General features: G+C 43.8%; 1 protein-coding gene across 1 annotated transcript; it reads right to left on the bottom strand.

Annotated features, from left to right (window-relative positions):
* Window positions 1-6,443: 6,443 nt before the first annotated feature.
* Window positions 6,444-12,263, bottom strand: FOXR1 (forkhead box R1). Its single transcript, XM_075278812.1, has 6 exons — window positions 12,143-12,263; window positions 9,746-9,835; window positions 9,405-9,595; window positions 8,341-8,558; window positions 6,785-7,017; window positions 6,444-6,472 (listed from the first exon to the last, which is right to left on the bottom strand). Exons 1-6 carry the CDS (start codon window positions 12,261-12,263, stop codon window positions 6,444-6,446), a joined length of 882 nt encoding a protein of 293 aa, XP_075134913.1.
* Window positions 12,264-13,026: the final 763 nt, after the last annotated feature.

Raw genomic sequence — 13,026 nt, 5'->3', positions numbered from 1 at the left:
ATAGTACTAGTAGTAGTAAGAGTAGTAGTAATAGTAGTGGTAATAGCAGTGGTAGTAGTAATAGTAGTAATAGCAGTGTCAGTAGTGGTGGTGGTAGTAATAGTAGTAGTGGTAATAATAATAGCAGTAGTAGTAGTAGTAATAATAGTAGTAATAGCAGTGGTAATAGTAGTGGTGGTAGTAGTAATAATAATATTAGTAGTAGTAATTAGAGATGAGCGAGTACTGCTCATGAGAAATGAGAAACTGCCATTTCAAATAACACGCTCCCATAGGAATGAGGGGGTTAAGCAGACGGACACCAGCCCTGGCTACGTCCATTCATACCTATGGGAGCGTGCTATTCGAAACGGCAGTTTTGAATAGTACTCATTCATCTCTAGTAGTAATAGTAATTGTAGTGGTAGTAATAGCAGTAATAGTAATAGCAGTGGTAGTAGTAGTAGTAATAATAGTAGTAATTAGTGGTAGTAGTAGTAATAGTAGCAACAGTAGTAGTGATAATAGTAGTAGCAGCAGTAATAGTGGTAGTATCAGTAGTAATAGTAGTAGCTGCAGTAATAGTGGTAGTAGTACTAATAGTAGTAGTATTAATAATAACAGTAGTAGTGATAATAGTAGTAGCAGCAGTAATAGTGGTAGTATCAGTAGTAATAGTAGTAGCTGCAGTAATAGTGGTAGTAGTACTAATAGTAGTAGTATTAATAATAACAGTAGTAGTGATAATAGTAGTAGCAGCAGTAATAGTGGTAGTATCAGTAGTAATAGTAGTAGCTGCAGTAATAGTGGTAGTAGTACTAATAGTAGTAGTATTAATAATAACAGTAGTAGTGATAATAGTAGTAGCAGCAGTAATAGTGGTAGTATCAGTAGTAATAGTAGTAGCTGCAGTAATAGTGGTAGTAGTACTAATAGTAGTAGTATTAATAATAATAGTAGTAGTGATAGTAGTAGTAGCAGCAGTAATAGTAGTAGTGGTAGTACTAATAATAGTAATAGTAGTAGTAGTATTAATAATAATAGAACTCCATTCAGCAGTTCCTGCAGATTTCAGATCTTTTGCTTCCAGAAAAGATCACCTCTGTATTCTTCCATGGGACTAAGCAGCAGTGACTATATACTTATACATGCCCACATCCCGGCTGTGTTGCAGAATTTCCATCCACAAGATTTCCTGCTGATCTGGGTTGTACTTCCACTCACATCTTACAACACTAAAAACCAGTTTTCATTCTTTTAAAGGCAATTCAATACATGGGCAGTGAATGGGTAAACCGGTTTATCAGCAGACGCCATGTAATACAATTATCATTCAGGCCGAGTCATCACAATAGTAATATACACTGATTGTGTGATCTGGGAACATCTTGCTGCACATAACATGACGTCACAGCTACCGTATACATGGTATAGATTAGGGTGCCTCAAACTTTTTAAACAGGAAACAGGGGCCAGTTCATTGTCCCTCAGACCATTGGAGGGCTGAAATGTAGATTTAAAAAAAAAAAAAAAAAAAAAACTGAACAAATTCCCTCCCACACAGTATTACATGCTCCACAGTATCCCCCCCTCACACACACAATTATACTTACCTGAAGTCCCATGAAGAGTGGCCAGACTTACGTCAGTGTAGGCCGTGGTCGCACAGATATTGGCCTACACTGACAGCCTTCAGCTGTATGTGCGATCTCTTACTAACAGGGAATACTGTAGCAGATTCCCTGTTGGTGAGCGATGTGGACGACCTACTATTCTATCCAGAGGCAGCCTATGGTAATAAATGCCTTCGTATACCTTCCAATGAATATGGCAAATACACTGAACATAATCCTACTTGGTATCGCAGCTCAGTCACATTCATTTGAACTGCAGCACGGCCATGTAAGCAATGGATGTGATGTCACCAGCGAAGTGAAGATCAATAACTATGTTCCAGACAACCCCTTTAAAGGGGTTTTCCGAGAAAAAAGATGTTTTCTTTAAAAGGTGTCTATTAGTGCTATTAAATGTAACCATATACTTATTAGCATGTTTCGAGTTATTTGTGGGTGTCTGTGGGCCCCTGGTGTCTCCTGCTTTTGTTTACAATGAAACCCTCAAAAATGCATTGGATGAGGTTGCTCCCCCCTCCACTCGTAAAGTCCCACATAGGAGGCAGCAACCCTCGCACACGCCACAGACACGATTTCTTCAGCGGTGCTCTAGGTGTGCCGAACGTCTCTGGAGAAAATCACGCTCACCTGCAGATTTCCTCCACTTCAAGTTTATGCTTAAAACATATAGCTCTGCCCTTTACCTCGCCAAGCAAGACTATTTCACCCCCCTCATCTCTTCTCTCTCCAGCAACCCTAAAAGGCTTTTTGAAACCTTTCACTCCTTACTCACACCCAAGGTACAGACGCCATTCACAGACCTTAGTGCTGATGACCTGGCCATGTATTTCCATGATAAAATTGATAAGATCCGTCTGGTAATTACTGCCCAAGCCCCAGTTGGCATTGATCCCACCACCTACGATAGTACTGATCCCCTCACCAGCCGCACTTCAGACTGTCCATTCTCACCTTTTGAACCTGTTACAGAAGAGGAAGTCTCCCAGCTACTTTCTTCATCTCGCCCCACAACCTGCAGTAGTGACCCCTTCCCCTCACACCTTCTCCAATCTCTGTCCCCTGCTGTCACTACTTACCTTACTAAAATCTTTAACCTCTCTCTCTCTTCTGGAATCTTCCCATCCTCCTTCAAGCATGCTGTTATAACCCCGCTATTGAAAAAACCCTCCCTGGACCCATCCTGTGCTGCTAACTATCGACCCGTCTCTAACCTCCCCTTCATCTCTAAACTTTTGGAACATCTGGTTTATTCTCGGTTAATCCGTTATCTCTCTGCTTGACCCCTTACAATCTGGTTTCCGCGCTCTGCACTCTACTGAAACAGCTCTCACAAAAGTCTCGATCTACTAAAGGCTAAATCCAATGGTGACTTCTCTCTTCTTATTCTTCTGGACCTCTCTGCAGCTTTTGACACTGTTGACCATCAACTTCTCCTCACTATGCTCCGCTCAGTCGGCCTCAATGACACTGCGCTCTCCTGGTTCTCCTCTTATCTCTCAGACTGCACTTTCAGTGTATCATTCGCGGGCTCTGTTTCCTCCCCTCTTTCCCTTGCTGTTGGGGTTCCTCAGGGCTCGGTCCTCGGCCCCCTGCTCTTTTCTCTCTACACAGCCCCCATTGGACAAACCATCGCCAGATTTGGCTTCAGTTACCATCTTTATGCTGATGACACCCAATTATACACATCTTCCCGTGACATCACCCCTGCACTCATACAGAACACCAGTGACTGTCTCTCTGCTGTCTCTAATATCATGTCCTCGCTCTATCTGAAACTAAATCTCTCTAAGACTGAACTACTACTTTTTCCACCATCTAACAGATCTGTCCCTGATATATCCATTGCAGTCTCAGGCCTTACTATAACTCCTAGGCAGCATGCCCGCTGCCTCGGGGTCATATTTGACGCAGACCTTTCCTTCACCCCTCATATTGAATCACTCGCACGTTCATGTCACCTCCACCTCAAAAACATTTCCAGAATACACCCTTTCCTCACCAGAGATACACTAAAGACACTTATTGTCTCTCTGATTCATTCTCGCCTTGACTACTGTAACTCCTTACTAATCGGTCTTCCCCTCACTAAACTCTCCCCTCTACAATCTATTCTGAATGCAGCGGCCAGGCTCATCTATCAGGCTAGACGCTACAGCGATGCCTCCGGTCTGTGCCAGTCACTACATTGGCTGCCTATTCATTATAGAATACAATATAAAGTTATCACTCTCATCCACAAGGCGCTCCATAATGCCGCACCTCCCTACATTTCTTCCCTCATCTCTGTCTACCGCCCAATCCGTGCTCTCCGCTCACTCAATGATCTAACACTTACATCCTCTATTAGCAGAACCTCCCACGCTCGTATACAATACTTCTCCCGAGCTGCACCACTTCTCTGGAATGCTCTACCCCGGACAATCAGATTAACTCCCAACTTCTACAGTTTCAAACGCAAACTAAAGACACATCTTTTCAGACAAGCCTATCACAATTCCTAATGCACAAAATTGTCTGAACACTGTATAAGCAATGCCGCCCCTGCTACCTCTTGTGTCACCCCCTCTACCTCATAGATTGTAAGCTCTTTTGAGCAGGGCCCTCAGTCCCATTGTGTGAAATGACGTTCTTTGTTATGTTAGTCTGTATCTGAACCCTATAAATTGTACAGTGCTGCGGAATACGTTGGCGCTATATAAATAAAATGTATTATTATATTATTTACATCCTTCTGCTTTCTACTATGTAACTTGCTTACTCCTCCCTCCTTCCTAACTCCCCCCTTCCATACACCCCCTCCCTGTCTCTCTAGCTATACCGCCCTTCCCTACATAGTCAGCCCAACCCCCGACCCATATTATACACTTAGCCTGCATGCTTCTTCCTGTGAGATGGCCCCTCCTCCTGCGCTGTCTCTGTGTGCGCTTCTTCTCCAATGATGAGCCACCAAGTACTTCTGTGCATGCAGGAACACGCAGTAGAGGTGATTTTCCAGCAGCAGTACACGCACACTGCTTGGAGAAGAGCGCTCACCCCGCCAGTACAGGGAAGCCATAGATAGTAAGTATAATGGAGTGGATGGCAGGGGTTTGAGGTAGTAGTAGTGACGATCCGTTTTCAGAAACGGATTGTCACCGGATAATCAGAAAAAGTCCCTGGGGTGGTCACATGACCCAGGGATATGAGTAAATATACATTTTTTTAAATTAATAATGTTATTTAGAACGTAGGAGGGTGTAGATAAGTGTAGGGATTTCAAATTATCCCAGACAACCCCTTTAAGTCCTCATATATGGCACAGAAGTATACAGTCCAAATTGGACTTCCTGTGTAATCCATCACTGGTGTTTGCTATGGCAGCACCTAACTCGCACAGTGCCTGAATATCAAGAGCTTCCAACCTCTAAGTGAATCAGGTGCACATATATATACCCCCCCCCCTATTATCTCTAGGGAAATCGATCTCTATACAGTGCTTAACAATATATTGTATAGTCATCCCTACCCTTATGATACGTAACGCAAAACTCTCAACCGTCCCAATCGGGACAGTCCCGATATTACACTGCTGTCCAGCCGTCCCAGATAGCTTACGGTTTGTCCCGCTATGCCCCTGAAGTGTTTTGCTCTTAAACTTTGTTAGGGTAGGGTAAAGGATAAAGGGTAGGGTAACGGTAGATGCTAAAACCTAGTGAGCCAAAGGACCTTTGGTAACATCATGACCATGTCGGACTCTTGTGTGGGTGGAGCAATTTTAGATACTACGGGACAGTGCAGTGTTACACAGAAGCTGCTGGGAGGAGACTGATGGAAGGTAAGGAGGATAGAAGAGAAAGCATGTGTGAGCAAGAGGGAGGAACTGGGGGCAGATAAAGGGGGGACATTAAACTGAAAAGCAAATTAAGGGGGCAATTAAACTGGGGGCAGATGAAGGGAAGCGTAATGATCTGGAGGACCACTGATCATGAACTGGCCAAAAACACACTTCAGGTCAGCACTAGAAAATGGTGGTGAGAGAAAGCACTGGAGACTTGTAAAGTGGCAGCAATGAGTCCAGCCCTGAATCCCATAGAACACCTGTGGGGGAGGAGAGATCTCTTGATGGCAGTTTGGAGAAGGCCCCCTTCACATCTCAGGGGAGACCTGGAGCAGTTTGCCAAAGAAGAATGGTCTAAAATTCCAGCAGAGCCTTGTAAGAAACTCATTGCTGGTTACTGGAAGCGGTTGTGCGCAGTTATTGTGTCTAAAGGTTGTGCTACCAAGTATTAGGCTGAGGGGGCCAATACTTTTGTCCGGCCCATTTTTGGAGTTTTGTGTAAAATGATCAATGATTTCACTTTTTTTTTTTTCCCCATTCTCTTCTGTGTTTTTTTCATTGCAAGCAAAATAAATGAAGATATTACCAAAGAGTTTGTGATTGCAATCATTTTCTGGAAGAAACTGAGGATTATCTGACAGAATTGCAGGGGGGCCAATACCTTTGGCCAACACTGTATCTGAAAATGCTAGTTTTAAGATTCCCTATACTTAGACCCTTGCACTCTTACTAGTGTATTGTGTCTTGAAACGGTGGGTGGGTTCTCCCCTGGCCTTTTGTATATCGGCTAGGCCCGCGTGCCTTCTGTTCGTTTATATCACGTTCTTTTTCTCCCTTTATAGTGCATTTCAAAACCCTTTAATAATAAACATAAATTAAACAAAGTGCAACATTAAAGTGGCAAAAAACAACTGAGAACTCCCATAACTCATTCCTTATGTTATTAGGTGCAGCTCATTGTAGAAGGAAATCCAAAGAAAGTGCAGCCAAGACAAGAGGCGAGGGCAGGAACGTCACATCCCAAATATCAATTCCATCAGTGCTAGAAAATGAAGAAAAGATTAGTTAATAATTATCCCGTATTCTCACGATATTCTTCACTGTAGCTGACAAGGAGTTATAGGTTGTATTTTATTCCTGAAAAGTCAGCCATTCACTTGAAAGAAATTCCATGGCAGATATCTGATCTCCGCCGCAACTTACAGTGGAAATACTACACAAGAAAATGGAGTGAAAACCGAGTGTGCATGTGTATATGGAACCGCCTTATAGGCATCAATGTAGAGGTGACCTTCGGTGAAGTAGATCGCTCATACACTGTTTCTAGAATGGCCGTGGCGTTGTACACAATTACCTGGTTTGTACATACTTCTACGTAACACCCGCAGCAGCTCATCGGACAGGGAATGCATTTCTGTTCTGAACTTCCTCCTCCCTTGTCGGGTTAGTTTCCACAGACAAGAACGTCGGTGTCCATCGGCACAGACCCAACCTGCGCTCTTCTCAAAACTGCTGCTGAAGCAGAGGTTGTGCCGGATAGTGTTCTTCCAGCCATCTGGTGCAACCCGGAAGAATGGGAAATGCTCCCTGACAAGAGAAGAACAAACCAAATTACTACATATTACATCATATATTTAACCACCCATCCGCTATGGGACTATTAAAGGATTATCTTAACTTATCTTATCTTATATACCATCATAGGGAGGGGGTGGGAATAATTCTGCAGTGATGGTGCAGGAGCAGTGAGAGAGCTGTCAGGATGTACGACTATGGAAGCCACCATGTTGTGGCTTGCTCCCAGCTCATGTATCACTCACAGTAAGGGTGAATTCACACTGAGTAAACGCTAGCTTATTCTGAACGTAAAACACGTTCAGAATAAGCGGCGTCTAAAGCAGCTCCATTCATTTCTATGGGAGCGGGGATACGAGCGCTCCCCATAGAAATGAATGGGCTGCTTCTTTCACTCCGTGCAGTCCCATTGAAGTGAATGGGGAGTGCCGGCGTATACGGCAAGCTCTGCTCATGCCGGAGCGTACACGCCGGCACTCCCCATTCACTTCAATGGGACTGCACGGAGTGAAAGAAGCAGCCCATTCATTTCTATGGGGAGCGCTCATATCCCCGCTCCCATAGAAATGAATGGAGCTGCTTTAGACGCCGCTTATTCTGAACGTGTTTTACGTTCAGAATAAGCTAGCGTTTACTCAGTGTGAATGCACCCTAATAGAGTAAGGCTGAGGCCCACGTTGCAAAAACGCAACATTTTTCGTTGCAGGTTTTGCTGCGTTTTTTTGAGCATAAGTCAGTAGTGAATTTAACAGAAGCTTACTTTATTTTTTACATTTCTTTTTCAAGCCGCTCCTGTCCTTGGCTCAAAAAACTGCAGCAAAAGAAAAAAAAAATAAAAAAATAAAAAATAGTCGTGTTTCCGCAATATGCTGCCTCAACCTCAGGCCCCATTCACATACAACAATGTGTACGGTCAGTGTGCTAGACATGTTTTTCATGGCTAACAGATGACTCTTTCTATGGCCCAATACCAAGAAAGTTTTTGTATTTTTTTCACAAGTCTGTGTATGGGGCTGTGACCCTGGGCAAGACAGCAGATATCGACCATACAAATGAGATGTATCTGCAGATCACTGGCACATCCAGTTATTTTAGTAGCATCTGTTAATCTTACATGTATGACCATCATATACACGTCAGATCTAACCCAATATGGCTGGATCTGCCAGTGGCACTTCAATAGAGATTGGCCAAAACCCAGTGTACACGAACCTTTCGCAAGGCCACTCTCAAATATACTCAGAGGGGTCAACGTTACCATCTTACCTATGCAACCTACATTAATTAGAAGCTGCTATGAATGCACAAGTAAATGTATAGTTTCCATAGATTTACCTGACAAAGCTGTAAATCTGTTGCACATTCAGACTGCCTTCCTTGCTATTCCGCAGAGCCAGTGATATCAAGTTGCAGTAATTGATAGGAGGTCGAGGCCACAGCTCATATGGAGGAGATTTCTGTACTGGACACTTCTTGTACTTCACCTGACCGGCTGCTCTTTGTAGGCGAGGGGAAGGAGTGCTGGGGATAAAGCAGTGGTCGTCTTCTGTATACTGGGGGAAAGAAAGTAGACATGAAAGAGAGACTGGAATGATGAAGAACCCAAGTGTGCATGTGCTAAGGGGACAACATACGCAGAGGGGATTTATTAAGACTGGCTTGGGAAATACAAGTCTTATTCCATTCCCCAGATAGTGCAAATATCATCAGAAATATTAAGAGGCTCCGGCCTAATAACAATTCTGGTGCACCTCAGGAGGTCCTGTGCACAAGGGCTAAAATCTACTCCAGTGAGCGGAGTTTTCTGGCCTGGATTATAAGAAGTCCGGCAGGGCAAAGTACTCTTACCCTGGCTCACCAAGATTCCTCACCACCACATTTCTTAGGCCGGTTGCTGACGACCGTGTTACAATTGGCCTGCTGTGAATTAAAAACACAGTTGGCACAAGGATATTCCGCGTAAGCCACCTGTGCACAGGCCATGCGTCCGCGGCCCCTTTCATTAAATGAATAGGAGCCACGGAAGCACTGGCCACAAAATAGGACAGCAATAGGACCTGCTCTACATTATGCGGCCCAGAGTGTCAGCCTGCACATGGGACCGTGAAATTCAAAGTCGTGTGACAGTTGTGTTTATGGGCCCATAGAAAAGAATAGGTCAGTGTGCTATCCGTGAAATACACAGATAGCACACGGACCACGGCCACGGTCATCTGCAACGGGCCTTAAAGTGTAGAGAGGGCAAAAAGCGGCTGGTATATTACATGCCCAAGATGTGCCACCATTATGCAAGTGTCGGGCACAGCAGCATTACTAAATTCCCCCCACAAGTCAAGCCCCACATTTGAAGACTCTTCTGCCATTACAGGCAATACGACCTCTCATACAAGTTGTTTTACCATTTCACTGCTGGACGTTAAAGCTTCCTCATCAGAATCGTCTACGCTAGACCGGATCTTGCATTTTGGATTGAAGGTTATGTTGGAAGGGGTCACTTGAGGCTCGGGTGGTGGGGGTGTAGATACCTCAGGGTATGGAATTACAATATTTGGGTCCACAACGAGCCATAGGGTGGGACGGAAAGTGCTTTCTAGAAGGAAAAAGTAAAAGAACAACCGTATACTAGAACGGTGCAGACATCAACACAAAGTAGGGCGCTGGTGGAGTTCCATGCCTGTTATACATAATTTTATAATAATGTCATTGTACACAACTCTATAGATAAAGCGGCTCTACTTACCCTGTGGAGATCCTTCCTCTGATTTGCATGGTGAATCCTCCACACTGTCTTGTCTGTTTAAAGAGGAGTGGTCCACTTTGTCTTCAGCTCCTTACGGGATATAGAAAGGAAATGCAATTACGGTTGAGGTCTATGATTTAACTTCTTAGGGCTGACACTCAGATTAGACATTAGCGGTAACAGAACAATGGACGCAGATAGGAGGCCCCTGCTCCTCCGGTGTCTTCTTTTATAATAGGAGAAAGCTTCCACCCGATCGCTTCTTGAACATTGAAGAACATGGACTGGAAATATAAGGACCGTATTTTGCTAGTCTGAACTCAGTCAGGAGACTGGGACTGCTTGCGTCATAGTGGTCTGCCTTGTTGCAGTTCTCGTACTATGTACACTAAGGCCGGTTGCATTAAATAAATAGGGGCCACGGAAGCAGGGCCACAAAATAGGTCAGGAATAGGACCTGTTCTAGATTTTGTAGCCCACACACATGACCGTGTAATTCATGGTCATGTGTACAGGCCCATAGAAATTAACGGGTCAGGGTGCTATCCAGGCAAAACATGGATAATATACTAAACATGGCCACGGTCGTCTGCAAGAGGCCCCAGAGAGAGAGGAAGAAGGGACTCCTAGCTGCATAGGTCACTGTGATGCAAGTAGTCCTGAACTCTGCATTCACATCCAGTCCAGGAAAAATGGACAATATATGGTTTGGACTTTCTGGACAGTATCTGCCAACGTGCATGGGGCCTAGAGTTGCTCAACATGAATTTGTGTGACCAAGCCTCATGAACACAGAGCCATAATACGTTACTCCTATACGTGCCTGAAGCTTTAATGCAGCTCTATCTGCCCCAAACTTTACCAGAGTATGCCGTTACATAATGCACCTGTACCTGAGGCTTGTACGTTTTGCTGTATTCACAGGTGCCAATATTCTGGCTTTTTTTGCAGCAATTTTTACAAATAAAAATAAAAATTGAATCTATATGTCCACGTATAAGGTACACAATCTAAACTTCCTACTTGGGATAGTATTGACAAGATCTGTAAAGCGCTGCAGAATATGATGGCGCTAGATCACTAAGCAAAATATATATTTTTTAAGGCCAGGGTCATATACCGTTACATTTCCCTGTGGTAAATTCTTTACCATGTTCCTCTACAAACCATTGTAACAAAAAACAAACCCAAACCGTTTTAAAATTATCCCCCGAAAAAAATAAAAAAATAAAATCATGTGCAACAGCATCCTTGGAACGCATGTACACAGAGCAGCTAATCTACACGCTGTTTTGATGCAGTTTTTTATTTTATAGTTGAATCATTAATTAAACATTTCACCTGTAAGTTTAAGGAACCGAAACAAAACCACGTGTAGTTTTTTCTGTTACAGTTGTCACTGGACCTACACCTTCCAGCAGGGTGACAGTAACTACACGCAGATACTGGTTACCCTTTTTTATGGGTGCACTAGCCTCTGCCCGCAACTTACTCTGAGTGTTGTTGGCGTCGATGATCCACCTATATTCAGCAGATTGCTACCGGCAATGGTTTGGCTGCTCTTGCGTTTCGACAGCTCTTAAGCTGACCTGCTGCTGAACTTGTTCCTCACACCATGCCTGTGATTGTTCCGACAACTCAGCAGCTCGCTGGGATGCCATAGAACGAGTGTGTTGGTGTTGATAATCCACCTGCTCTGGCAACTGTCTGGCGCCGATGATCCCCCTCAGCTCCGCTTGAGGAGAACTCTGTGACTTCTTGCTTCCTTCATAGCTCTCGTGGTTTTAGAATTTTGCAACAAATTAGACTTTTTCCCAACATGTTTAAAAGTAGCAAGCTGCCTATTTGGATTAAAGGAGTTTTCCCATCCAGTGTGTCAGCATGTTGCCTGGAGCAGATCAGATAATATGCAAATGCATGTATACAATAGACTGAGGGTTAGCAAAGTATTTACATAGAGAGATAACAGACCTGGCTTTATCAGAACCTGAGATAAGCTGCTGCTGGAGCAGTGTAATATAGTATGTGAACATAAATTCATAACACTTGTGCATCCATGTCATTTACTGGGATAAAAAGTAGCCTATGTTTTAATCAAGGTTACAAACTATGTGCCAAATTTCATTCATATCCGTTTATCCGTAATAAAGACACAAACTTTCACATTTATAATAGTAGGATAGGATTTACACATTCAGGTTTCCTTGATGTAGTTTTTGAAGCCAAAACCAGGTGTGGACCATAATGGGAGAGCAGTATAGAGGCCAGGGGCTAATCCTACTCTTTTTGCAATCCTCTTCTGACTTTGGCTTTAAAAACTGCCCCCCCCCCCAAAAAAAAAACAAAAAAAAAAAAAAAACAAAACTGAACAAGCGAATGTCCCCTATCAAGCCTTACCAATGGAGTACTGGTCAATGGTCATACACTGCTTCATCTCCTCCGCCATGTCCCAGTCCTCCAGGGCAGTCGATAGGTGCAGGTTCTCATATCTAGCTCTGTCTGAGAAGCGCAGGTACATTGTGCCTCTCTCCTCAGGAGGTGCGCATAGTCCTCAGGTGTATGCATTCACCAGGTGATTGGGGAGCCCACCCACTCACATTTAAAGGGTTACTGCCACTTACCCTGTACCTAAAGCTCTATTCACATGACCAGTTATTCTGATGGTGTTCTTTATCAGTCTATCCTATTTTTAGCCATTTTCACCGATCCCGCAATAGACTGTAATCTACAAGGGATCCGTGAAAATGGGAATCTATTGGATATACAACGGAGCATTTTTCAGGATCGTTTTGTACCTCAGGTGTGTGAAAGCGTCCTACAGATGGCCATACACTTAACCCTTAAGTGCTAGCATGGTGTCTATCATACACCACGATCATACAAATATCATTATGATAGACACCATGGGTTAAAGGGGTTGTCCAGGATATACAACTTTTTACAAGGAGGCCATGGAAACAAACAAACAAGACCGCACATACCGATGTGACCCCGGTTCTCCCACTGAGGGCCAGTTTTGCTGCTCCCGTAGCTTCTTCCATTGGAAGTCGTCTTCTCAATCAGTGGCCTCAACGGCCTAAGGAAAAGACACGGGATGTCACAGGTGAAATAAGGTGAGTGACATCCTGATTCCTTTCCTTAGGCTGCTGAGGACTTCCACTTGAAGAAACCCCGAGAGCCGCAGGACCAGACTGGTTAGTATGGTGTTTTTTGTTTTTTTTTATATTTTTCAACTTCCTCAGCCTCCTTGCTGAAAATTGTATATTGTGGACAACCCCTTT

Source organism: Leptodactylus fuscus, chromosome 6, assembly GCF_031893055.1.
Source record: "Leptodactylus fuscus isolate aLepFus1 chromosome 6, aLepFus1.hap2, whole genome shotgun sequence".
Lineage (NCBI taxonomy): Eukaryota > Metazoa > Chordata > Amphibia > Anura > Leptodactylidae > Leptodactylus > Leptodactylus fuscus.
This window is presented reverse-complemented; position numbering and strand designations above follow the sequence as displayed.

Excerpts from the sequence above, each read along its gene's own strand:
- FOXR1 (XM_075278812.1), bottom strand. The coding sequence starts at position 12,263 with ATGTACCTGCGCTTCTCAGACAGAGCTAGATATGAGAACCTGCACCTA. Across the intron at positions 9,596-9,745 it reads AGAGGAAGGATCTCCACAGG|AAAGCACTTTCCGTCCCACC; the intron begins GTAAGTAGAGCC and ends TTTTCCTTCTAG. Across the intron at positions 6,473-6,784 it reads TAGAAGTATGTACAAACCAG|CACTGATGGAATTGATATTT; the intron begins GTAATTGTGTAC and ends TTCATTTTCTAG.